The sequence below is a fragment of the Varroa destructor genome, unplaced genomic scaffold (genome assembly GCF_002443255.2).
Source record: "Varroa destructor unplaced genomic scaffold, Vdes_3.0 BEIS01000002.1, whole genome shotgun sequence".
Taxonomy (NCBI): domain Eukaryota; kingdom Metazoa; phylum Arthropoda; class Arachnida; order Mesostigmata; family Varroidae; genus Varroa; species Varroa destructor.
The window spans coordinates 3,959,310-3,986,620 of record NW_019211455.1 but is presented as its reverse complement, the minus strand read 5'-3'; the positions used below and the strand labels follow the sequence as shown (position 1 = coordinate 3,986,620).

The 27,311-nt window shown below is 39.4% G+C and overlaps 2 protein-coding genes and 1 long non-coding RNA gene across 7 annotated transcripts; 1 reads left to right on the top strand and 2 right to left on the bottom strand.

Annotated features, from left to right (window-relative positions):
* Positions 1-1,664: 1,664 nt before the first annotated feature.
* On the bottom strand, positions 1,665-4,609 carry noi (splicing factor 3a subunit 3 noi). Its single transcript, XM_022790974.2, has 2 exons — positions 4,295-4,609; positions 1,665-3,189 (listed from the first exon to the last, which is right to left on the bottom strand). Exons 1-2 carry the CDS (start codon positions 4,448-4,450, stop codon positions 1,852-1,854), a joined length of 1,494 nt encoding a protein of 497 aa, XP_022646709.1. The 5' UTR covers positions 4,451-4,609; the 3' UTR covers positions 1,665-1,851.
* Positions 4,610-4,723: 114 nt separating this feature from the next.
* mei-9 (DNA repair endonuclease XPF mei-9) lies at positions 4,724-13,867 on the top strand. 2 transcript variants are annotated; one of them, XM_022790968.2, is made up of 18 exons: positions 4,724-4,882; positions 5,795-5,965; positions 6,325-6,421; positions 6,595-6,700; positions 6,912-7,014; positions 7,205-7,375; positions 8,532-8,685; positions 8,893-9,041; positions 9,177-9,357; positions 9,657-9,779; positions 10,423-10,544; positions 10,668-10,830; positions 11,071-11,178; positions 11,334-11,393; positions 11,492-11,578; positions 11,722-11,895; positions 12,140-12,376; positions 12,623-13,867. In XM_022790968.2, the coding sequence occupies exons 2-18, from the start codon at positions 5,814-5,816 to the stop codon at positions 12,821-12,823; spliced, it is 2,388 nt and encodes a 795-aa protein (XP_022646703.1). In that variant the 5' UTR covers positions 4,724-4,882; positions 5,795-5,813; the 3' UTR covers positions 12,824-13,867. The 2 variants fall into 2 exon arrangements, with proteins under 2 accessions (XP_022646703.1, XP_086835569.1); XM_086979443.1 differs by having other exon boundaries at positions 4,724-4,996.
* Positions 6,307-26,695, bottom strand: LOC111244179 (uncharacterized). Of its 4 annotated transcripts, none has more exons than XR_015320524.1 (4): positions 25,152-26,695; positions 24,839-24,858; positions 23,775-24,017; positions 6,307-6,404 (listed from the first exon to the last, which is right to left on the bottom strand). It is a non-coding gene; the product is annotated as an uncharacterized LOC111244179 (long non-coding RNA). The 4 variants fall into 4 exon arrangements; XR_015320522.1 differs by lacking the exons at positions 6,307-6,404; positions 24,839-24,858 and adding exons at positions 9,772-10,867; positions 11,474-11,584 and having other exon boundaries at positions 25,152-26,655; XR_015320521.1 differs by lacking the exon at positions 24,839-24,858 and having other exon boundaries at positions 25,152-26,652.
* Positions 26,696-27,311: the final 616 nt, after the last annotated feature.

The window sequence follows — 27,311 nt, the reverse complement described above, 5'->3', positions numbered from 1 at the left end:
ACATGTGGAGAGAATAAGCAATACATTTTCGTTTACTAAGTAAATGACCTATGATTTACTTGTTAAGAAGCGCACGCGTTTGGTAAGAAATTCTGTAGTGTAATCTAACGTAAAAACAAGTGCTATGATATTACAGCTATGTAACGCAGTCGTTGACTAAATTCGGAAATTTGCTGTGTTGATGGTAGTATAGCAGTTGATCACTAAATATTGTCTAAACCGAAGGATGTCCTTAAGTAATAAATAGTATTTTCAACAAAGCGAACCATGGACCGAATTGTATCATCTCAATTATTGCGGCTATATTCCAACTGCCAATATAAATTCTAACATAGTTTTTCTTGTAGTACGTCTGTTGAAAGTAGACTTGCGAAAGACGAAAACATTGGATTTTTAACGTTAAGCCATTGAAAACATAATGCACATCTGCAGCAACGTCAGTTTATTATTTTATTGCACAGAACTGGAAATTCATAACCACAGAATACCTGATGCCGTGACTCACTGGCGGCTATCTCATTCATACAGCTACTAGTATTATCAGTAGAGTGTTTAATCCTAATTAAGTTAGCCCGACTTAACTGTAGTGATATAAGTTATGGAAATATCTGAAGGAAACCAGGTTAGTATCAAACATGGGATCCTAAATTCAATACCTCTAGCTGGAACTAGCTTGTGAATAAAATCCGGCTGGAAACAATACAATACGAATATCAACAAGCGCGAATTTCTTATATGGATTCTTCACAAACAAGTTGTCAATCTCTTCGTTCATATCTAAACGCATTTCACCGAATCTAGGGCAAGAGAGTATACATGAATATGTTTCATTTCTTTGATAAGAGCCTTCATTTAATAGTGTGAAATGCACATAATTATTTACAATGCACATACAAATGAAGCAAGCTGTTAATTTACCATATATAAGAATGGACTTAAATTGGTTTCGAGTTGCATTATACATCGTTAGACTACAAACTAAAAATGAGTACATTAATTAGAGAAACCGAAACTTCACAGAGGTCTTCATCTAGAATGGATTCATTGCGTCTTGTTCATGCGCCAAAACTCGAGTTCTCAAAATTTTTTTTTACAGAGAACGGTTATGCTTTAGGTCGAGTGGATTAGCCATATTCACCCCAATTGCAAGTTACAGCCAGATAACCCCTCTGCTCGGATTTCCTATGAAGCTATGCATTTTGACGGGAGAAGATACCAGAACGCCTGATAAAAGCTTGAGGAAAAGCGCCATCTGCAACGCTACTCGTTATCAATGTAAAAGGATGGAGTGGTTTATGCTACTCAACTCTGTCATCATACTGTATCGACCAACTTGACCAGCGCATCAAATAAAAATGTTTTGAATCAATCGATTATCCAAAAATGGACAATTCCTCTTGTACACAAGAGGCCTGAGAAATGAATTCACACAACTGCTGTTAGCATAAATATATATCAAGCTTTGTTCTGTCTGAGATTTATACATATCTATATGATATATATATATATATATATATATATATATATATATATATATATATATATATATACTCTAAGAGAATGGCAAGCGGTGGAAACAGGTTGCGCCAGTTTCTACGATCGAATATTATTGAACTATATTATATCTTTTGGTATTATGTTCAAGTAAGGACGAAACAAACAAGTTAAAATGGCTCCACGTGAAGGCAAATAGGTAAATTTATTATTTTTATACACTTTCACCGCTTCATCTTTTAAGCTTGACAGTGCTTTACTACATATACTGTTGTAATTATTATTGTCATTATATTCACCATGTTTTTGTATACATGATAGCGTTACCGCATATATAACTGTAGGATATAGTCTGATTTATAGCAAACCCTGCCGTTTAAGATCTTCAAACGTTTTTTTGTTAACAACATTCCCAGAGCTATCTTCGTACTCTTCTTCCGTTTTTGCATGGAAACGCTGCTTTGATTTTTCGTCCTGCAGTTTCTGCCAAAGATTCATCGCGTCCTCGATGTTGGTAACATTGGCAAAATGGGCGGTGTTAGGGATGCCGAGACACCGCATCCCATGCGCATGCCGCCATTCGGCAAAATGCCTCTGGTACGCTTTTGGGCCCTTGTAGACAAAATTACCACAGATCTCGCACGTATAACTGATATTTAGCCCATGAAGCTTGTATAGCCAGTACGGTATGGGTTTGCCGTCCCATCCAAGCGGCAAGTTTTTCGGATTATAAATGACGTCTTCCTGTTCATCGTCGTCCGAAACTTCGTCAGCGCTTTCATCATCACTATCCTGGCGCTCGCCCGCAGTACGCGCCTGTCGCCGCTGGACGTTTTCCTTCGTTGCTGCCCTCTGCTCAGATAATTGTTCGACCAACCAATAGATCCTGGACTCCATAATCGCGAGCTCTCGATTCTTAGTCGGCACTGAACCACCTTTTGTCTTCTTCTTGGCTAGTAATGAAATGTCAATTTCTTCCATGCTTTTTCCCTTTGTGCTAAAGAGACGTTGAGCTCGCTCCTCAAGTGTCCCGCCACACTTTAACCCAAGAGCCATAAGAGCACTCTTCAAGCGATCCAGTCCCAATGAAGCTAGTTCCTCGGCGCTGGAGAACGCACTCAAATCAAGATGGGCTCCGGTGTGGGCCAAAGCACCTTCACTCTCCTTTTGCCATCCTGGAAATTGACCCGAATTCCATTGTTTCTCAAACTCCTTCTCCAGTTCGATAGCTTCCTTTTCAAGATTAGACAGTGGCTTGACACGTTGCAAATAGTCTTGCATATATCCGCTAAGGGCTTCAACGTAGCGTCGATAATCCGCATTTTTGCGCTCTTTTGGAATATCGAATAATCTATCAAATGTTCCGAGATATGTTATGTAATCGATTCTGTCAACTCCCTTAATGTTAACGAACTTCTCGTAGCAAGCGTGCAAATCAAGATATTTGCCGTAACCTTCTTCGTCAGTGAATTCGACCAGGTTCTCGTCAATACCTTTCTCACGAGCTTCGTCCATTTGAGCGAATTCCATTGACATTGGCACGTGTATCTCGTTAGGGTTACTTTTGTAGAAATCTTTCAGACCTCGCAGTCGATTGTAGAATTCGACCATTTCATTGGGGCCGGACAAGGCCTGAATTTCATCTCGTCGCATGCCATCCTCATCTTCGTAGAGATCCTTCAACTTGGTGGTTACCTGTTAACACGGCAGCAAAGCGAAATATAAATAACATATTTTGGTACTCGTAAAATTATGTGAATACAAAAGGGTTATTCGCGTTTATTTGTATAGTTTTGTCATAGAGCGTTACATATCATGACTGTATACGATGTTTATTATAAAATGCTCTAAATAAATGAACATTGAAGTACAATGTAATTATAGTAACCCATTTCTATAGATGTGTTCAACAAAATTATGGAGGCTAAAAGTGATCAAATTGCTCATATATGCAGTGTGCGGCACGTAAGTCGGGACGCGTTTTAGTGGGCAGGCTGTCGCAACGGGCAAGCGTTATCCGCTACCAAACGAGAACCAATTCGTTCTACAGCAAAATAAAAATTTCGATACAGCAATTAACAGTGTGTTATCTTTGGAATTTAAACGGAGATCAGCTATTAATTTTTCCCTGCGTGCTAGATAAGCCCTACGGAAATTATAAACATGAATTTCTAATAATCCTTCATTCAAACTTCCGTTAGGACAATAATGAGACAATTCCATATGAGTGGGCGTGGGATATCACAAAATATTTCATGAAGACCCCACGTTCACGTCATGTGTCATAAAAGTCAGACAGACGCTTTCTGAGGACAATAGAACCAAGAGATGTTGCCGATGTTGAGTTTTCCTGACAAGAATATATTTATCCTCAATGAATCGTAGAAATGATCACTGGCTTGCTTACAATTTAGGTCACATGCTTGTTTTAAGTTGAAACAATTTTTTAGCAAAAGTTAATGTGTTCTAAGGGTACTGTCCAGAGAAGAAGCCGTCATGCCAAAAAAGCCGAACTCGTCACTAAAGAAACTCGCCTGCATGCTTTGCAAACTTGTGAAGTACCTGAAAGAAGATTATACGGGTCGAATGCTTGAGAATGCAAACATAATTTGAGATCGTTCTTTGCAAGCGCGGTTAGTCTGTGCAGTTAGTCAATATGATAAAATAAGAAAAAGAAATTGGTTTCTTACAAAGATCAGCTTATACTTAAATCAAGTTCCAAAAATCACTTCAACATTTACTCATTAAGTCTGCGAACAAAACCGATTAAATCAAGTATATAGGGTTGTATGATTCTTACCTCTATATATCTGTCGAGAAGTCCTCGAACTCTATGATCGGAGTTAATTTGTTCTCTTTGAGTACTTTTTTTATGGAGTAGCTCTTTCACCTGTGCCTCAATAAGACGCTCTCTTTCCTCATGAGCACTCCGCTGTCGTTCTAAAATTGTGTCCATATTTTTCTTTGTTCTGCTTTCACTTAATACGCAAACAACTATAATTTCAAACAGTAATAACTAGCAATATGGAAATCACGAAAAACTCTCGTCCTTTCTAGCCGTTATCTTCGGCTCTAAACTCATAATTGGTATAACGATCAGTCGCGAGTGCGTTCTATTTCGATTATTTGTTTCTTTGTTTTGATGCTCGTATGGGTAGATACCACTGTACAGCGCCAACTCTTTGGCGGAGATTCTGAAAGTCGTCTGGCACAGAAAGGCGCGCATATTTGAATTCGCTTGCTGTCGATCAGCTGGTAGACTCATGAGTACCGCATGTGCAAATCGAAGCTTGGTTTAAATTTTGATTCGTAAACGAAAAAGGTGTCGGGTACTGTTCCAACAACAGCTTCAAATGAGACAATAAGTGCTAGTTATCTATATCTAAAGGTTTGTACAAGCATCTGCTGAGTCGTTTCAAAAGTGCTAATGTGTTCTACAAAAGTGAGGTGCATTCCTTGAATTTTTATATTTTCTAATAGCGGATAATTAGCCTAACTGGAGGTAAGAATAGCAGTTTTATTAGTCTCATCCATGTCCATTACCGATTAGCTAAAATCAGCCTATCATTTTGAATTAGAAATCTAGAAGGAAGCAGTATCGTTAGCCAATGTTCAACAGAGTCATTAGAAAACCAGATATCGTGTATTTTCTCTTTGTCGAAGTAAAAAGGGTTGTAACAATACACGATTCACCTTATAGGACGCTTTATTCCGATTTGTGTGGTTCCTACTAACGATACTCTAGGTACGTGTTTAATAGGAATAATTAACTTATTCATCCGCATTATTACTTATAGAATTTCTGCGTGCGGTGGCAACGTAACATCTTGTAGTCACAGTCGTTAAAAAAATTAACGGTGAACTTATTTTAAAATGGATCTATTTACCGATGTGGAAATACTGACGAATATTTCATGTGCGTTACTCAGTAGGATCTGCGAGAACCAGTTTATTTAAAAAGTGAGACTTTTTCACGTCAATACCTTCCGAGTTGACGTATTGATGTTCATTTAGTAGAAGTAGATTTTGAATTTGATACGGTTAAAAAATGCAACAATATTCACCCTAACCTGCGCAGACCACAAAACGTTTTGCCATAAAACGTGTTAAATTAAAGAAGAACAAACATCAGTTACAGGACCCTTGCGCCAGTAACAGCATTCAGTCCGATTCAGAATACCAGATGACATAGTTAATCCACCGCTATAAAATTCGTCCGTTAAATTGTTGAGTTGAAATTCCTCGACTCGAACAACGCTTACATTGCTGTCTAATTGAATCCTTGTGCCTATTTTTACAGGTGTCATTAGGTTTCAAACATGGCCGAAAACAAGATATCCAAGAAGGAAAAAGGGCTTGACAAGAGCAAGGAGAACCTAGCAGCATTGGTCGAAGCTACTCCGTTGCTTGAATATCATAAAGAAGCACTTACTGAGATAATTGATAAGGATGCTCTACTCATAACGGCCAGGTGTGCTATGCTAATGTATTTATTTCATATTTTTAATTGGTATTATCGTTCTCATACTTCTGTGCATTATATTACTTTAGGTTGATTTGTTACCGAGTATAAGGAACCAGCTTTGTTTTACAAAAAAATCTGTAAAATCGGATCGAATTTGAATCTTTGAAAGATTAAAACAATTCACTCATATATTTCTGTAGCGAATTTTTTTACAACTGAGCGGACCAACGTCCGTGGAGGTCTGTCCATATAGCTATGGGATTATATGTAAGTCCACACAGTAAATTACAAAGCTTTTGTTCTTTGCTAAAATAAGAACAATTTCATAACCTATTAGATCAATTTACCGTAAATCAAATTTTTAGGGGTCTTGGGATCCATGAAATTCTCCATTCGCTTATCCGTGTCTACCACGCACCCGAAAACCTTGTCATCATACTGGGAACTGAAACAGACCAAGAGGTAACGTTTTTCGTAGTTCACGAATAATAAAACTTATATTACATTGTCACGTTTTATGTTTGGTTTTAATGATTGCGATCACTACGGTCGTGTTTCTTTATGGGGTGTCTAGAGACGCATTACAATGGTGATCAACTAAATCAAAACACTTACCGTTCTGTCATTATCCTTAGATATGGATACGGCACCGTTTAGAGAGAAGTGGTATGAAAAATACACCGAAATGGATTACCTCAGACGCGTTCGACGTTCCCGCGCGCACTAAACTTTATAAAGAAGGTATGGCTTTTTGTACAATTAGTTCGGTGCATTATATGCAAAAAAAGAACGACGTGTTGCATTGTTTATGTATCTAGTGTTCGATGGAAAGTTATTATTATAATAATTAGGCAGATAATTATTATTATTTCGGTAACAATTTAGTGTTTAATATTTTTTGCTTGACGAATAGATTCATGTTGATATTATATATTATATTTTTTCTAAACAGGTGGGGTTTTATTCGTAACATCTCGTATCCTTATTGGCGACTTGCTTCATAAAAGATTGCCAGCGGAACATGTTACGGGATTCATAATAAATAATGCTGAAACGTACGTAAATACTTCTCTGCCGATGCTGTATAATGACCATTTACTGTAGAAATAAAATTAACCACTTAGGCGTTCGCTATTAGTTCTTTAATTTGACAACAAGCTTTGAAAAAGGTCAATCATTGATACGATATTTAATTGGACATGTGAACACTCAATAAACGTGTGTACTTATGTCACACCGCATTAGTGTGCAGCATTCACAGCAAGATATGTTCATCCTTCGACTTTATCGAGACAAAAATCGAACGGGTTTCGTGAAGGCCCTGTCGTCATGTGCCGCGGCATTCACACAGGACTTTATGCAACTCAACAGGATAATGCCTAAGTTGTTTGTCCGCCACCTTCTATTATATCCTCGGTAAAGTGAATCTTTTATGTCTATGTTTCATAAAATACAGCACTAAGTGGTCCAGATTCGCCATAATGTTAACTGTTCCGATAGTTTAAACCTAACCTAACCTAGCCAAACCAAACCTAACCTAACCGATAGGTTAAATAGTTGTAATAATTTTCCAAGTTGCAGAGCTCTAGTTTTTATTACGTGTATACAGTCAACTAATAGGATGGTACATAATTTAGATTTTTTTTTTACCTAACCAAGAACGCAGCGTTTTACCTAACCTAACCTAACCAACAGATTAAATTATGTGTTAATAGTAGTTTTTCCGACCTTTCGATTATTTCAACCCATTCATTTATACCTTACTGCTAGAAATTTTTAGGTCTTATTTTAAAGAACTTGCACAGCCGGGTTTTGAGGGTCTTCTCGCTGTATATTTGTCGTTAGGAATCTGATCTGCTAGTGATCGGAGAAGTTGGTAATTTATCGGAGCGAGGTCTGGACAATATGGTGGGTACAAACTCTCCGTTCCAGCTTTTGCCAGGCGGCTTTCGTAGTTTTTGTCGTGTGCAGCTATGCATTGTTGTAGAGAAGAGTGATTTTATCTTGTCTATTGGGTCTTTCTTGTTAGATAATTTCACCACTCGACGTCATTACTTGTCACCGATGACAAGTATAAAAATCAATATCTTCGTCAACTTGAAAGGCCGATTAGAGTGGGGTATTACTCTCTGGATTTAAGATTCAGGCTTTGAATTTAGCAAACCCCGACCAGCAGTCTCTTTAATTATAGAGTTTTCGCTGTACGTGGCACAAAAATCCCATGCGGATTTGGCAGATTTCGACGAAAATAAATAAATAATAAAAGACGAAATAAAGCAGACGTTGAGAATACATTTCTTTCGCTTGGAACCTTTATCTTCGGAGCCCGAAGTTGACATAAAATCCAGTTTACTGCACGATGAGAAGAGCATTTTTGACTGGTTTATGGAGGCAGCGAACAGGGAAGCAATAAAAGGGAAAAGGAACGTTATAATGTAAGCCTAAGTTAGTTAGTTTTGCTCCTAATGGCTTAGTCAATAAATCGAAAATGCCGATGTTTGGGCTTCACCTGGAATCGTATTACTGACTTTAGTTTTTTCATCCTGTTTCCGATTCAATTTTATTTTTCTAGGTTCCATCAAACTGTAAAGGACGATCTAGCTGTTGTTAGCCCAACAGTATACGAAACGTCTGTGCCGTTAACCACTTTGATGGAACAGATTCAGTTTGCTCTTATGGAATTAATAGAAATCACCATTCGCGATATCAAGAAGCTGAATCAGACCGTACGTAGTCAAGCTTCCGTTTGTATTTGTTACAGCTAAATTCACATATGGCCACTGATTCATTGTACACTACATGGCGAGTATCGCATAGCACATACAAGAAGTTGAAGTATCGTCAAGTCAAAAGAAGCGCTCTATATAGTTAAAATTGTCGATGGTATAACTGTCTAATACTATATTATTCATTTTTGTTGACTTCGATTACAGTTAAATATAGAAGAATTAAACACAAACAACGTTTTGGGTAAATCGTTTTTTGCTATAATTCGGACATACATCGATCCCCAGTGGCATCTTCTATCATCACGCGTCCGCCGTAGCATCGGAGATTTGCGCAACTTAAAGAAAATGATAGAGTAAGATATGACAATATGCATGCAGTTAAATTTTGATCAGTTACTTGGGCCTTTGTGAGGAGTATCTTTTTTATAACAAGCCCAATTGAGGTTTAGTTACAGGCGTGTTGACATCTACACCATTTTGATCAACAGTGGCGTGACGTGCTACGATCCAGTTACCTACCTACATTTGCTCCGGCAGATTTGGGCGCATCGGAGTCATGGCCACGAAGGACAGTCTGATTGGGCCATGATGGATGCCGCGGAAAGTTTATATCAAGCCGCCGAAAGAAGAGTGTTTCGTAAGAAAGAAAATAAGAAAGATTCAATCAAGGTACGCTATATTAAGATAATTGTCACAAATCTTGTATGTTGACGATTTTAAGTGCATAAAAAGTCACAAAAATGTCCTAATGTCTTTAACTTATGCTAATACTCGAATCATGCCTTCTTCTTTGCTTAGACGCGCAACTCGTAACACGTATAAAATTTAACATCCGACATTTTAAAAAAGCAAAGCGTAAAATTTTAGTGTTCCCTATCTATCGTTCGGATATTTGGAAGCTAAGACTAAATTTGTGTGACGGTGATCACCAACGTCCAACAACATCTTACCCTCGATCTATTTTTAAGACGCTTAAACCCGAACTCTGCCCGAAGTGGCTAGCGCTTGCGGAACTTTTAAGAACATGTGAACCTCAGGGTGCAGTTGTCGTATTAGTCGAAGAGGAAAGGATCCGAAAACAGCTTGAGGAGGTAATATGATTTATTGCATGTAAATGTATCGCAAGGTAATCAAATATGAAAGATTAACGAATGTGTTTTTAAACACAACTTAGTGTCGTTTGTGTTACAACATAGCCTTAATAATTCGCTGCAAGAATCGCTAACAAACCACTGACTGCGTGCATATTATCATTTCAAAATCGCGGCTTGCTTTCGCATTTTTTCATATAAGTATGTCTAGTTTATAAAAGGAAGCTGCAGTTTTAAAGCTTTATTTAAATGTTACATTATAGCAGTTAATCTGCAAAGCACCACTTTCTTTTTCAAAAGTATCCATGTCATTAAAAATAATCGTTATGTGTTCTGTTCATATTTCGGAGTATACTTTTATCGCTCTTGCCGAATTCTGGCGAGCATGTAAAATATAACTAATTAACGCATTTTTTTTTAGTTCGTCACAAACATCCCCAAAAGCTGAAAAAATTCAAAAAGAAAAAATAGCCGTCAGGTACACGTGAACAATATACGCAGTAGGTATTCTTAGTCCCAAAACAGCTTCTAATCCTGAATCGAGATCTCAGGAACGACATTTCGGGTCGTTGTTGAACGTCTGCCGCCCCATAGCAAGTTTTTTGACGACTTTAGTTTGGCTGTTAACATGTATTCATTGCAGTATTTATGTCTTGGTGAGGAACGCGTACATCGGACGGCGTACCAAAAGCTCTTTGCTGAAACGGAAGAGAACGTAGATTTTCCAGAGGAGGAGCGTGTGAAGACTACGGCACCAGAAAACAGGTAACTAATTAATCCAGCTAAATATTATTTTTAGGCCGTTGATCACACAATGCAGTATTGATTAGCAGAAAATATCTATGTGAATGCAATCTTCTAGCAGATTTTTCTTTACGGATATTTCAGTTTATCTCCAACAACATTTCTGGTATCGGTATCTGCATCGAATCCCTTTGCTTTTGAAGAGCTTCTCGTTGAGGTTCGTCCACGGAGCGTTATTCTTTTTGATCTTCATTTAAGCGCCGTTCGGACCGTGGAAGTGTATCAAGCTATGTTCCCTCAAACGCACGTAGGTCGCGTATTTGCCATACAATGACAGTTACAGTCTGTTACAGACAGTTACAAAATGAGGAACGCATGCTGTAATTACGATGATAGTATTCGCCTCAGATGCATTTTTTCAAGCACTTACTAACGGCCTGTATTGTATGGGCTCAAGGACGCTGTTTGAATTGGTGTTGTGCCAATGTCTATATAAGATAAACATTCTATTACTTGGCTCTTTTCTGTCATTTGTATTTCTTGCCAGGTTGAGCTATACACTTTAATGTACGTGAAATCTGTCGACGAACAACGGTACCTCAACGCTGTACAAAAGGAGAAAGTAGCCTTTACTACACTGATTCAAGAGAAAGCTGTGAGCGTTTTTCAAGGCTGAAAAGCTTGAATTCCAAGAACCTCACCTGTTTATTATTGTACATAGTTTGTACAAAAAAAAAGTAATAAGTTCTCAGTTTTCTTATATATTTAATCGATGATTAACAAATTGTTTTTATCATCGTAACTTTACAGTCGATGGCAAGCCGAAACGATTGGGATAACGAAATGAATATTGATAGAGGAGAAAGTAAGGTAGGAAAAAGTACTTTGCAGCAAGAACTAAAGACAATAAATATATCATGCAATTGCAGTAAAAACAGAAATCACTTTACGTTTTCCCTATGTTGTAGGTAATTGTAGACGTGCGCGAGTTTCGCAGCGACCTTCCATCGCTAGTTCACAAGCGCGGCGTCGATCTTTGTCCTGGCACTCTAGAGGTAGGCCTGATTACGCGGCAGGATACCCATGCACAATAAAAAACAACTTGATTTATTCTATTTATTATCAATGAGTTGAAAAAACAGAATTTTGCCGTGTAAAATTGTTTTGTGCCTAAGTCTTTGTTTCTGTTTAATTGAAGGTCGGAGATTACATACTTACGCCTGCAATTTGCGTTGAACGTAAAGCACTTCAAGATTTAATTGACTCGCTCTGTAGTGGTCGATTGTATCGCCAAGCAGAGCGTATGAGCTTACACTACGAGACGCCTGTTGTTCTAATTGAATTTAGTACGCTTGAAGCGTTCTCATTTAAGGTAAGATTATTGGTGAGGTCCATTAGGGACTACCTAGCTCAACTAATTCTATTTGCATTTGCCAGTCATTTTCATACACTCGCTAATATTCCTGCTTCTAAAAAATATAATTTGTTTTAGATAAATAAAGATTTTTTTACAGTTTTCACTCGTTACGGACGATATTGAAAGAAAATTTACGAAGGTTTTGCTACATTGTCTCATTAGTAACTGTTTTGGTTTTTTGTCCAACTTTAATTTACAGAACAAACTACAGTCGGAAATGATTCAGAAAAAGACTATTACTCGTTTAGTGATGCTGACGATCCAATTTCCGAAACTTCGCCTCCTATGGTCGCCAACTCCGCACGCAACTGCTGAGTTGTTTGAACTTCTCAAGACAAATAAGCCACAACCTTCGCTTGAAGAAGCTCTCAAGATCACAGAAAAAGAGCTAAAACATGAAGGAGGTTCACTCGACCGTTTTAATTCAAAAACTATGGTAGGACACCAGTTATGGCAAACAACTATACAAAATATAGCAGATACCTCTTTTGTTTTGCAAACATAAGCTAGAAGATAAACTTCAGTCTTAGAAAAAGACAACTTATGTTTAGCTCGACACCGTAATAATTATCTGTGGTGAATTTGTTAAGAATTGCAGAATACAATAATGGTTTTCACGTAGGCAGTTTAAGCAGACCATATCAATAAACAACAATTCGCTGTTTTGGTGACCGTGTTCTAGCGGTTCCTGGAAGCCCTGCCTGGTGTTGGCACCCATACCAAATTCAAGATTATGAGGCGATTCACCACACTACGAGACCTGTTTCTGGCCGAAGAAGACGTTCTCTTGGATGTATTCGAATCACGAGACAAAACGGCCGCCTTTATTCAAGCGGCGCGAGGGCCCTTTGAAAGGAGGGGCAAAAAGCGGCCGATTGAATAAGAAGTAGCATACATAGTGGACAAAGCATAAACGTTTTTGCACCTTTATAAATTAGTTAAATTAGTATAAAGCGATTTATTACGCTAATATTCTTACAATGTTTGCCATAGGTCGAACGTAATTCTTTGTGCTTATTCCTGCATGTAGACAGTTAACAACTGATTGTACAAATGAACATTGACTATACATTCTTGTTTTATGGCACATACTGCATGGCTTAACAGCGTTTTCTACATATCTAGCTACGAGATGTTAATACACAAATATATATATATATATATATATATATATATATATATATATACAGGAATTAAAAGCTACCAGTCTTCAACACAACGTGATATGGTCTTTTTTATCACGCTGAACTGGGACAAACAGAACGTACCTCTTTTAAAAATCGCATATCACGGGGTGTGCTGATCGGGTCGTTTTTCGTAAGGACTCTTAACGTTAAATAGTATGTACGCAAAGACAATTAGTTGTCCGTGTGTAGTTGTCGTTTTTTACGCATCCCCCCCCCCCCCCCAATCGCAATTAATTTATTTAAATCGTTCTCCAGGGTTGGATTGAGGCAATGCTAAAGACGTGAACTGTTGATCGGCAGCTTTTAGACGCAAAAGTGCCGAAAGCCGGGTCGAATTCCCAGAGCTTTGGATATTTCGGTAGTGTTGGATATTTGTACTTTCAAAACCGTCTTTTGGTTGAGAAACTGCTTAAGAGTTGCTCCTTTACGGCCAGCGTTCTAGTATATATTGAGCGAACAGCAGAGATCAGCTTCCTATCGTTACGAGAGCACCTTCCGTTCCGAGAGTACTTTCGTGAGTTTGTTCCACGGCTACCCTATTTTCCCTTTAAATATTTCGAAGGATATTGTGCTAATCGAGGGTGATTAACTGAATAATGAGTGGTGGTCTTTTTCTAATCAATATTTAGCATATTATTGTAGAATTTAATTGTTGTGCTATTGCCAATAGGCTTCGTTGTCGTCCCTCTTTCCTTGATTCCTTGTAATAAATGTGGAATATTATCGACCTCGTTTATGTAGCTTTCGGTTAAATTATTTTGCCGGCGAGCAGCAACTAAATCTCGTTCGAATTTGCTTGCTGTTTCCTATACCGCCATGTCAATAACTGCTAATAACAAACACCTGTGTGACACTGATGGGCGGGAGAATACTGCTTGTAGCTCGGCACTTGGTTCTGTCGTTACAGTTACAAAGCTGAGCCCAGACGACACCAACATGCGTATGTCTGAAGCGCTTGTTAGAGATCTGGCCTTTCCAGCTTAAGTAGCAAAAATGAGCATACACAGTGGCCTGTTTTTTTGTTGTAGTCTGTACCATTGTCTTTGTGGTAAGCATTTTTGCATTCAGCCCCGTCAAAGTTCTAGGGACAGTCCTACATACATAATTAATCGATCCCGAGCGATTGAATCGCACATTCTGTTATGGGCTGGCACTTACCGCCACTGCGGCAATGGCACCTTCCACAGCCCTTTTATTGCGTTCTCGTTCTCGACTTAGAGTCGGCCTTCATCAAAGCAGACGCAGGTGTCTTATTTGTCCGCCTTCAGGTAACAATATATGACAAGAATTGAGCGTAAAGGATGCTCATTATTAACTGGTATTTAGTTGCAGGCAAATTGGACCTGATACTCAGGGTAAGCAAACATATCGTTGGTTGCAATTGGTAATAATATTCATATTTATATACCACAACGGATCTGTAAAAAATGTTCTAAGGGTAGCGTGGTCTTAGTTGCTAATGCGCATTTTCGCAGTACACAGCCATAATAATTATGAACATGCGGCTCTGGCTGGTTTGATTTTCAGCCTTGGCAAAAAATTACCATGGCATATATAGTTATCATGCCGTTTTATAGGTGTGTCAAAGAAACTCTAGAAGTCTAGCAAGACCAATCCCCCCTAGACGTTCTACTGAGGACAGGTCCTCGATGCTGTACTAAAGAAATGGTTCTCACCACTTGTTCATACAGTAGTAGTAACTAAAAACGGTAAAAATTAATACGAAAAAAATTCTTCTACCTGAATATTTAGCTCCACTCAAACAAAATTATTGCAGCGCATGCCAGTGCGTTTTTGAGATTTGCCAAAGGACCTATCTTTGAAAAATCTTGAAGGTAACATGGTCGACCATGCCAAAAAGTTCTGCGTCATGATATGTGTTTTCACCTCACAACCAACGTGCAATATTTGGGTGATTTTAACTTGGCCATTTTCCACCCTAATATAATAAAAATAAACATTTGTGTGAGCATAAATAATGAACGTTGCCGGCGAAGTCACACTCTTATCGAGCACTTACTGGGTGAGTGTTGATTGTAAGGCAATATTTGCGTCTATACTGCAGACAGTGAGTCAACGTGAACGTGACAAACGTAGCAGATTATGCTACTCGATAAATAATATATTTCTTCCTGATATATTTATATATATAGCAGTCGCAGAAGGAGAAATGTCGCCCGAATAGTTCACGCCTCTCTCTTTTAGCTAGATCGTTTGCGCTCTTAACATATAGGTTAACTACTTGCAAATTGCGTCTGCTCGCGCGTGGTAGTTGTGTAGAAGCATTCAGCTTGTATGGATCTATCGACGTTATCGTAAAAGCCTTATTTAATTGTTGGTGTTAATTTAAACAGCTGCGTTAATTACGTATATAGATATTGTAAGCTGTGGGAATAACATTTCGTTTTTTTTAGTGGCATTATATGCAGATCGTTAGCAAGAACAATAGCAAACTACAACCAGATATCACAAAATGCAAAGATAGGCAAGTGCAGAAGTTGCAGAAAAGCAATTATTAAAATATTAAGCAAACGTACCAAAAGCCAAGGTTTGTCGAGAAAGACAAATACCAGATCGAAAAGGTTTCTTTGCGCGCACGACTGCTCAGATCACAACAAACTGAGCAATAATCTGAAGCAGTAAGAAGTTAATCAACGATATGAAGAGCTATCCGATGACCCTTTTGAATGATCGAATCTCTCCAAAAATGGGAATTTCAAGTAACTGAGTTGATTTTCTTCTGATTAGGTTGACTGTTTTACTGAACATAATCGCTTACTTCTCTACGATAGACATTTTCGACATGCTCTAAGTCTCACTGGGGAGTCGAACCATGGCATCTGGTGAGCTGATTATCATTACATTTTGATAGATTATTGGTGCCGTCGCGTCATGATATTATCGAGCCAGACTAACCAATACACGACGCCTCTGAGTCCTGTTGAAACGCCGCCAGTATGACCAGTACAATTTGCCCGTTGTTAGTCCAAGTTGCTGATCTATAAACATATTCTAGAAACCAGAACTTTTTTTCCACATGCAACATGGACTTTGTTTGAAAAACGGAAACATGAGTTAAGTGGTTTTTTAAAAACGAACCAAAAATGGTGGCATCAAAAAAGTTGTAGAATTCAGAAAATGAAATGTACTGATATTCTAGAAAAATCGAGTCGAAAGTGAAATTCTATAGATGACTTAAAGCAAAAAATTTTCGAAATAGAAACACTTACGAACTTGTGGTGCGACGTATGATGATAAGAGTAATTCTATTTGTTATATATTCGTCGAACCTAAGTGTAATCAATAGGTAAACAATCGATTTGTGTCATTTGTACGACCTGCGGTAAATAACGCCAGTATGGAGTCCGCCTATGGCTCCATCGTGAAAGAGACCATAGTAGATAATGTAAGTACGAAACACAACCAAACACAGATTGTGGTTGGATTTCCCGTTTCGGTAGTGTTATATAAGTTCAAGTACGAGTACTGGGGCTTAGGTGGGGTTTATCGTTTATTCTAATATAATAATAGTAACGAAGTTCGTCCATCATCGGGCATAAAGACTGCGCATAACCGGTGAAATGGTGCCTCCAATGCGACTTGGAACCTAGTCCTACGTGGTGTGGACAGCACGACAGAAAAAAAACTCCCTCGCTTTCCGGAATCGAGTTGCTTGTCGGCCAATGTTCAAAAAACTGGCATTTTTGGCAGACAGATGGACGCACAGATATCAGCAGTGGCACTGCACATGGTTAGATTAAAAATGGTACGTTTTATTGATATTGAAAGCGTGAGGTCTCATACTTCATATAAAGGTAGGACACACTGCATGTACTCTTTCTAGGGTCCAATTAAAGCCTAGTTGCGACATAATCGGCGAGCGACTGCCCAGAATATCTGGTACAAGTTCTTTATAACAAATATGGTTATAAAATGAGCTCCTCTAACATTGTCGAGATCATCCTTATTTACGAAAATACGGTGAATTTTATGACGTCATTAAGAATTCTTTGTTTCTGTTCATTAACCATGCCGACACAGTGCTCACAATATGCGCTGTAAGCTCTCTAGACTGGCCGTTAGAGTAGGCTAGCATTATCTGGAAAGCCCTTGCTACGTGTGCCCGTATATGAATTGCCCGTGTAACGGCAAGAACACAGCCCTTACACGCAGCTCATAACAGTAATATGGTGGTGGTGATAATATCGTCAGGGTCTGTTAAGGGCAAAGGGTCTAAATGCGCACTTCCGTTTTTAGGTTCATTTTTGAAACCTTTCCTAGTTTCTAGCTCGCGATTTTCACAAAAACGGCGAACGCTGCCTAGCGTTGAAAAGCATATCTCAGTATTAGGGTCACATGGTACAAACTAATATAAGCACTACCTCATTAGTTATGTATATAATATCTAGTTCCGATACGTCCTGGTTAGCTGGTGCGTGCCCTATCATTTGCGTGGCAGCTTGTTCCGTCAATCCAGTTCCAATCGCACACATATTCGTAATTGACGTCAGAATGGCCGTTCGAAGACATTTCACTCGTTGGAGCACAACGGGGTCTGCATAAGCAAAGCCCTGTAGCTGGAACGCAGTCAGCTTAAAAAACACTGCGTTTGCATAAGCTAATAGAGTTTTGGTTGAGCTCCTTTGCATAGTGCCCTCGTTTAACCCAGCAAGCAGTCGCGTCTTTCTGTCATGTGATGGTAGCTGGGCTTAGAGATTAGACACAGGGGATATTTGATGCCGTATAATAGGTCGCACTTGTTGTACGGATGTATGACCTTGTACTGTTTGCCCATAAACCATTTTAGCAATCATAAATGTTGGTAAGTTCATCAAAATTTTGCGTATGATGGATTGCACTGCAAAATTTGCCAAAGCCACCTCTTGGAGAGCGGGACTCATAGTAAGCTCCCTATTAGCCGATCTTGCATCTGAACGTTCAACTTTCTTACAGGTGCAATGGTACATCTATAGCTTCATTGAAATCCGCAGATATCTCTACCGCATGGTTGGCTATAGTGCTCTGCCTTAGTGGTCGAGTGCGTAGGCCGTCAGTTCAGTCAGAGTCGCTCTCCTAGCCACAATGGCATATCTTATAGCAGTTCCACCTGCTGTCATAAGCCTTCCGGAATGTCGCTGCGCGCCACGTTTTGTTGCAGTACAAGTATGTCTCTCACATATGCACTCTCCGCTGACAAAGTCGCACAACTTATGAATTAAGCAGTTGCAAGTATTTCAACAATATGGTTCTGCGAGGACAATTGCATTCGTAGATCGCGTCGTACCATTTAAACTTGCAGGACCGTTTGTCGGTCATGTTTGTCCCTGTGTTCGGTATCGCACTGTCAAATAAGGTTCTTATTTTCACTACCAAACGATATTGCACCTGACACTGCATTCGAAACGGGATCTGGATAAAAAAACTAGTTTAAAACTCAAGCCTTTTGCCTCGTTATCGTGATCAATTTTAACTATAAGTGGCCGATTTTACTAGAAACAACTACAAAGTAGTATACCCTTCCACCGTTTTAGGGTTAACTAAATCAAACCAGCTGTTACAACTGGGAGTGTGGCTTCTCCCAAAAAGTTCACATTCCTGGCTTGAGAAACCAGCCGAGCATTGAAAATACTCGACTCCTTTACGAAGGCTGAATAAAGCAGACGATCAAGAGTGGCCAACTAGTCGATTTCTTTTAATAGGAGCTTTAGCTGTTTTCTTAGCTGCGTTTTGTTCAGCTAGAAATCTCTTTAAGGACATTAATAATATTAACTTAAACACCGTCGAACTTTTTGTGGTAGTCCAGAGACAAAGTTTCTGTTGTTCACAGGTATAATTTCAAGAATATTTCACCAGCAGTATCAATCCGGAGCGGGATGAACAGAGCTTGTCACCTTGAGCATTTATCAAGAGATACAGCGTATGCTTTGGGTTTGGAGATGGTGATTTCAGGTTTTTTTTTGGGCAAGACAAGCTTACCTTTAAGCCATTGTCCACATGAAGTCACTATTTTATATGGTGTAAGTATTTTGTTACGGTTCTGTCCTGATCTGCCTGTCGACAATACTCTGTGGTCAATAACTTGTTCAATAGTTTGTGTGCTACTGTCAAAAGAAGTTCGACTTTTATGGGTTCGTTGTCACAGAGCACATCTCTACCATTATGTACTACGAAACTCTTAGGGCGAAGCGTTTGCAAAATGTTTTTATCAAGGACGATGGATCCGGCGAGGCGAGCCTGGGTGCTGACCACGTTTTTAACGATTGTATGTCATGACTGTACACAGAAACGTTCTTCATGTACACTTCATCCATTAGGCATTTTAGATAGAATGCGTTACTTTTCTGCATTTGTTTTAGAAAAAGAATTGGCTGTTTATCGACGTAAACGACGTTCATAGAACGTTAAAAGCCTTTCCACTGAACTGTTAATAAAAACAGTGCGGAGAATCGATCAGTTGATACGTGACCGAAGATTCATTGCCAGTATCTATTGAATGGATGATAATACTACTTAGCTGAGCTATTGCGCGCTTCCACTGGACATTTACTGTTGCTGAAACATAATAAAAATGCTATATCTTGTGCGAAGTTAAACACCCGAAATAATACTATTCTCTACTATGGCTAAGTTGACTGACGCTTGTTTCGTCTTTTTGCGTAGGACGGAATTTGTACAAAACCGCGACGAATAAATATTTAGACGGATGTTTATAGTTACTAGAGGCCGTTTGATGTATGATTCGGTTCGCTATTACATAAAACCGCACTGTAAAACGCTTCCAGTAATATTTGACTTACGCCTTCATGTTATTATCTAATTTCGTCTCTTATTTTCTATTTTTACCTATATTGTTACTGCTTTCTTTTTACGGTTACAATCCGCAGCTGCCGCAATACGGAAGAGGATATTTTATGGTTGCGTTTACAAAAAAAAGGGAACTTTCCCATAGATCAAAAATTCGCATGAACAATTTAACCTTTTGGCCCTGATCTCTACAGATACTTTTATTGTGGCTTCATGTACGCTTGCAGTAAACTCGGCCGATAACCAGATACGCTTGGCCTTACACAGTATATTTCTGGAGCCGCATCCTGCTTGGCACATGTGTATTCTAAATTTTCACATCCTTTTTAGATCATTCTAGAAACGGGTGCATAAAAATACTTATGCTACTAGTCAATAAGTTTGTTTCGGTTGTCAATATGTTTGCCTTTCTATATTTTTACGAATTATTGTTGTTTTTTTTTTAATGCTGTGATTAGTCAATACGTATTTAGATACGAGTCGGAAACCATCTTTTTCTGGTGTTTTATTTTTAGATTGAAAAAATCTAATTCATTTTGATTACACAGGTAGACGGATACCTTGACGTCTGTACCCTCACAGCTGATGTACAGAAATGCATTCTTTCTGTAATACAAATGTAAACTCGTTCAACGACGATCTTCTTCTAAATAATCGTAATTCGTGGTCAGATTGACTCCTTCAATCTGCCTGCACCTTCCTCCGCTGGCATCTAAAGATACCAAAAAAAAAAGTTGCGTCGAACAGTTCGTATCGTGTACACGTAGCCGGCAAATCCACTAATATGTCGATGGGCATATCTTGATCTTATTACCGTACATGCACAACTTACAACAGTTGTCCCCTAACTTTTGACCGAACACCGACTTCCGAACCATCCCTGATACAACTGCATGGATCGCACATTGAATCGACGCCCATCTAGCCATTAGCGCACGGCACTAAGCAGGTTGACCGGATCGGCGTAAGGACGCATCTGCAACTGGATCAGAAAATCTCTCTTTTTTTTTTTGCGGTGGCTGGCATAATATTAGCCACATGTTCCCCCGGAACACGGATGCGCACGTCCTATACTTGTCCAGTCTGCTAAGCATCTACATTTTGGTTTTTGACAGTCGTTCTGACACTCAGGGTCAAATGCATTCTTGCAAATAAGTCGCCTTACTTATATTGTTGGTTAGTATAACCATGTTGACAACAGCAATTAAAGCTACGTTCGTCACAAGTTGGCTCCCGGTTACAATGACATTTTTCACTGCTAACCGTGCGGGCAGTGACTCTCATATCGTGTTGTATGTCCTATTTGACCTTGCAATCGCTTATTCTCTTGACGCGTCACGTATTCTCTCGAAGGATACTGTACCCGACATTTTGTGTCTAAATTCCTGTTTCCATTTTAAGCATACTTTGATTACCTTAGGACAATTCCATTGTCTTTCGCAGTCACAGTCCTGCGGAACAAGTTTGATCACAGTACTGTCCAACATAGCCTGGCATATATGCATTCCCCTTATCGTCATCGTATAGCTTATCACTTGGGCGGTACAGGCGCTTATAAACACTTACAGGCATATCTACTAGCTATGAAAACACAATCATCTGTGCTTTTGCGATCGCCGGACAAATCCGTTCACTATCCTCATCCTAGCGCCAACGATCAGGCAGCAAAATGAAGAAAACTAAATGTTTGCATCGGTGTCGTCTCTATGCTGATGCCATTTCATTGCATTTTGACTATTTAACATTGCATTTTAACAAAGTTTTCGTCGAATATCTTTTGAGTGGTATGTATTGAAACTTAGAGGAGGACAGTTGGACGGATTTCTACAAATTCTGTATAAACAATATTCGCCATAGCGTATAACTAGCCTCGTAGACTTAATTTAGCATGCGTAATGGTTTTGTGGTCTTAATTTCTTCTTGCAACATAACCTTCCATAACAGACGTATGGTACTATATTCAAGGATCTATCAAAGTGGACAGCTCACTACCAAGCCCGTTCTAAACAAGATAGTTTGGTAGAAGTAAAGTGCTTCTATTTTGACGTTACCTTTTTATTCAGAGACACCCAATGCCAAAACGTACTGCTTTTTAAGGCACAGCTATCAATGATGAGTTCAAAAAAATATTGTGATTATAGAGCTTGCGTCTCGAATATGCTGTTGACTTAGAAAGACGTTTTGCGTTTGGTAACCACCAGATAATATTGGAAAACGCCCTTATCTTCGCAGAACATGGCGATTTGGGAATGGCATCCATTAGATTCCACTTTAAGAGAATATTTGTATTCAATAAAAAGAATAACCTCTGTGTTAATTAAGTATCTTTTCACGGACTACGAAAATAAATTTTTCATGCACTGGCTGATTCGCAAAATCGTGCGTATTTTTAGACAGTAAAATTATTTTTGGTTACGACTCGTAAGGTTGATCCAAAAGGTTGATCGCAAAGTCGCAATGTGATTGATGCGCCCACCGAATTTACCTGCTTTTTTTTTTTGCTTATAGCTGAATATTAGTTGTGAGATATTTCTGCGGCGGTCATCCAGGGAGGGACCCACGACATATCTGGATCCATTTTGGTTTTCTACAGAGAAGAGGTGGCTTATATTGCAAAGTGTCAACTCCGATGTTAACTACTATCTTTTGTGGTTATATGTAAGTCTTGCTAGCCTTATTTAGTTTCTCCTTCAATAGACCTATAAAACGGAATGATGGCGTTATGCCGTTGTAACCATTTTTCAAAGTTAAATTTTAGAACAGCGATGGCCGCATATGCATGGCGGTGCATTCAAAAACCGCGACAATTACTGGACACACCTGACTTTTCTCTAACGAAGTTGACTGCGGAAAGGCTAAAGCGTACCCGAAGAGCAATTAGTGTAAGACATTCTCTGTTGATAAAAATGCGTAGGCCTCGACTCCTAGGTTAGGGGATGAAGCCTTGAAACTGCTTTGAGGCATCCATTCTTCCTCGCCAGCGCAGCCCTGAATACCTTTGAGATCGCTGTTCAGCATAGCCATGGACGCAGTTTACCGCCAGACTAACTGACCTAAAACCTTGCGACTACCTCTGCTCCTGAATTGGCAGAGCACACCTTAACGGGTAAAACTAAGTCGAAACTGGTGCAATTTTACTCTTCAAGCTACAACATTCGTCCTTAAAGAAAAAAAAATAGGATTATTTTTTTCTGCTTGGTAAAAAAAAAAATATAAATCTACCTGGGGATATCATTTTTGAGGGTTTAGATTAGTAAGCTGTGTGTGGTTCATCGAAAAGCACTTCCGCTTTTCCTAGTTTTTAAAAATGGCTCGTACTATTGGTTTAAGTAGCCAGCGCCAACTAAAATTTTCCGACATCATGTATATGTGAAATATTCCATATCACGCTCAGCTTGTAATTTGGTTTGGGGGAGAAATTTCCACCAAAACTTGAACTTCGTAATTTAGTGTGGCTGCTCGTTAAATTTGCATTGACCGAGTATAGATGCTTAAAATATGTGCCAGTTAATTATAGTGAATACTTTTACAGTAAACTTAATAAAAAAAATCATTCTTATATACAGGATACTCTGCACACGTCAGCCATTGTCTTTAATTTTAGTAGAAGTGAATATTTATTGCTGGTGCTATCATGACTTAACGCAAGGGTCGCAAGCACCCTTTTCCAAGTTTACCGCTAGGCAAGAAGGTCGTCGCCGAACTCTTGCAAGAAACCATGTGTATGCGGACGCTCATCGCCACATTCAGCCTTTTACTTGCAGCCATCATGGTCACCCTAACAACATAACCTCCAGCTCATTTTGAAAGTGTTTACAAGATGTATGCATATACATTGCTTACTTGTTGTTCTTAGTTTGAGATCTTGCTTAAGAGCTAACGGCATATGTAAGTAGCATTGCTTCTGCTCGCGCAGTTCTTTGAGTCAAAGTCGCAGTCTTCGCGATGATAATGTCCTGACGTCGGCACAGCGTAACAAGTCACAGAACACATCGCCGGTGCGATTCAAGGGGGTCTTGTGGATCACATTCTCTTCGGCATATATATAGTCCTGCAGTGAGTCGAAGTCGTGACATGGCAGACCTCCTGCAAAACCAACATATATAACAGTTTAATATAACATATAATATAATCATAACATATAACACAGCTTATGCTCTTCGGTGCAGCCTAATAGGAAACGCTTTTTAGAAGGTTGGCGCATGTGTTGCATAGTATTGAGCGAGCATAGCCATCACCATGCGCCTAATATCTTTCTAGTAGATCCGTTAACTGAGTAATTACGTGAGATCATGGTACTTACATGGGTTTGAGGATAAAATTGAGCCAACCTGAAATATGTCAGTGCGCCTTGTTCAACGCACATAGAAAGTAATATATGAAGATGGACTGAAAATTGTTTGCACAGATTTACGCGACAATTCACACGTCCATACTGGATACTTTATCTCATAAAGGGAAGTCGTTGTTTTACGCTACCAAAAGAAGAGGCTATTACTAAGTATCTCATAGACATTTTTCAAGCGTGCTTTTTAATCGACGCGACAATTAAACTCTTAAAGCGGGTTTTACAAAAGTGGGTATATGAGTAAAAAATTAATAGGATTATTTCTACCAGGTGATAGCAATTACAATACCGTTCTAGAAATTTCAAATGTGAGCGCCCCACTTTGAAATCAAGTCCATTCGTATGGTGCCATCAAAAAGCAGCAAGAAAGTTATTATCAAAATAGCTTTTTTATTGGCGGATGCGTTTGGAGCGACAGCGGTCACTTCGGTGTTCTACTATTATCCAGTCATCAGCATTATAAAAAAAAAAAAAAAAAAAAAGTTTATTTAACTAGAATGGTCAACAACCACATTCTGTATAATGATAACGTTTGAAAGACCAGCTTTTTCATGCTGACCTTGATGCGGCAGCCATGATCTGTAACCAAAAATTAGCATTTCTCACCCATGCGGTAAACAGGTATCCCCTTGCAGTGGCCGTATCTAATTTCATTATAGAATGGCAATGCATGGTGGTAAATGTCCATATGATTATGGCCTCTCATTATGGGGAAACCATACATTGTGATCAAAATGTTTAGTTAAAACTCAACGTTTGAACGTTGAGTTTTGTATCAACATTGATCAGATTGTAGAAATCAAAAATACGAATGCAACGACCTTGGACATACATAAACCGCTGGAAACCTGGGTTTGATTGATAATGTTTACCTCGTTTTGTTCGAAGCAGGCAGGTGACCATAATGAAAACATCTTGTTTGTTTCCATTTAGGGCTTTCGTATTTTTTTTACACAGGCACTTATCATTCTGCGTCCTGCCGACAGACACCCGTTAATTTTGCCTTAATTCGTTTGGCCTGTGCTATTCCTTATCGCCACCAATCCTCGGCTCACCGTTGCTGTGAGCCGATGTTTTCGTAATAGTTAGCATATTCAGCGTGTATTCGAAAACGCATACTAATTGCAGAAGTGAATGTCTAACAAAAAACGCACTGCGTTCTCTTCAGGAGACGTCGTCGGCGGCCAGGGATGGACTGGTTACAAACAGGCCGATTTGCTCGCCGGCCACACAGAGTTACCATTGCGTGACCTCTATACTGCTCGCTTCTAGGCCGGAACTCCTCGTGTCCTTTCAAAGTGACATGATTCATTGGCGGCATAACACAAGTCTGTCCCGACTGCAAAGCTTTGACGCACACAACCAGCTAAATATTCACATAGTATTGAAGTAGTCGGAGAGTGACTAAGTGCTGAATTAGTAAGATAAACTAGGATTTGGTGTGAAGTCGAATATGATACACAACAATTATAAAATGACATCTTTGTCCGCATAACAGACTACTCAGTACCCTCCATTTGTTTTCTCAAGCAAGTCACATTGCGCTCAGTTCTGGCTGGATTCAGCAATCTATCGTATGCGATACTGCCGTAGCATGTTGCGCCGTTACGAACCTGTCTCATGACTGAACGTTAGTTATGGTAGCCGTAGAAACACGATCTGGTCTTCAGCTTTGTTCGGTAGAGGAACGTGGCAAGTGAAAGGATCCGAGCTGACGTCGCGATTATCGTACTGGTCGGATATTTGCGTATGCGTACTAGAGAGAAGCCGTTCGTTTGGGATTAATAGTTGTAGACTTATAGACTGCTCCGATTTTCGATATACTGACGGCTACGGCCGTTCAATACCGATGCAAAATACCCACTACTTGTAACGGTGAGTAAATAAATATCCGCGATGAACTTTGTGCGCGGATAGACAAAGCGACGAATCACACAGAAAGATCTACATTCGGTCAATGCAAAAACTGCGATGCTTGTTGCCAGTTTCATTGTTACCATAAGGATGAGCATTTTTGCAGGTTAAAAATCCTACTCTAAACTGTTCGTAAGAAGCCTTAACGCCCATAGCACACGGTGTCCTCGTCCTGACCACTGTCCAACCTCAATATCGAAGATGCACTTTGATCTGACTACTAGCCAGGCGGGTATTACTGAACACCTTAAAAAAATTTGAATCGGAATTGGTAAAAGAAAACCTGCCATGTAAATATGCCTACCAAAATAGTATAGTAGTAAAAACTTCAGATCACAGTATCGTATTGATCGCAAGCTTAAAGGGACTATATGCAAGACTAATGATGATGCACTTTCTGAGACAATACATAACGATGATCCACTTTCACGTGGCAGATATATTATCGTGATGTTATATTTCTACCTTCATCTCCTATAAACATGACGACAGCAACACAAATACCTAGGATGCGATCGGCCCAACGTACGTTTTAGGGAGTTCCGCGCAATGGAAACCGATCCACAGCTATGCAGAATATTGTTACCCGAACGAGTCAAATACACGATCAGATATTTCTAAGAACAGGTATTTCTAAGTCTAACGCAAAAACTGATATTTCTAAGTACGTTCTTGAAGGAGGGTATCACAACGCTGTTGCATGTTATGTTAACCTACACAAAAGCCGCCATTGGATTTCACTGGAAACACGAAACAGGCCCTTTGACCAGTTCGAACCGATAACGTTTTCTCATACACGTCATGGCAAGCACTACTAAGAGCTTTACGCACTCGATTCGGGTCCTGTTTCTGGCCTGCACTGCCTTTAGACAAACATCAGTGCATCCGACAGACAAATGCGAATGTGCGGTGCGCTGTTCGTAAGCTAGTCCGAGCAGGCGCTTACAAGACCAGCTGTGCAGGCCAGCCGCTACCACCGAAGTTCTGACTCATAAGTGCCCAGGTTTCGAATTAACAAGGTGGGAACTTCCGTGAGAACGAAACCTTCTACCTTTTTTTTTTTACCAAACACTCTGCCGCAGAGCTTAGTCTTGCAGCCATCCTGGCAGACTACTTCG

Bases quoted from the DNA above. Each gene is read 5' to 3' on its own strand.
- noi (XM_022790974.2), bottom strand. From the start codon at position 4,450: ATGGACACAATTTTAGAACGACAGCGGAGTGCTCATGAGGAAAGAGAG. The intron at 3,190-4,294 runs GTAAGAATCATA...CCGTGTTAACAG, and splicing joins TTCTCGACAGATATATAGAG to GTAACCACCAAGTTGAAGGA.
- mei-9 (XM_022790968.2), top strand. From the start codon at position 5,814: ATGGCCGAAAACAAGATATCCAAGAAGGAAAAAGGGCTTGACAAGAGC. The intron at 8,686-8,892 runs GTACGTAGTCAA...CTTCGATTACAG, and splicing joins TCAAGAAGCTGAATCAGACC to TTAAATATAGAAGAATTAAA. The intron at 9,042-9,176 runs GTAAGATATGAC...TTTGATCAACAG, and splicing joins AACTTAAAGAAAATGATAGA to TGGCGTGACGTGCTACGATC.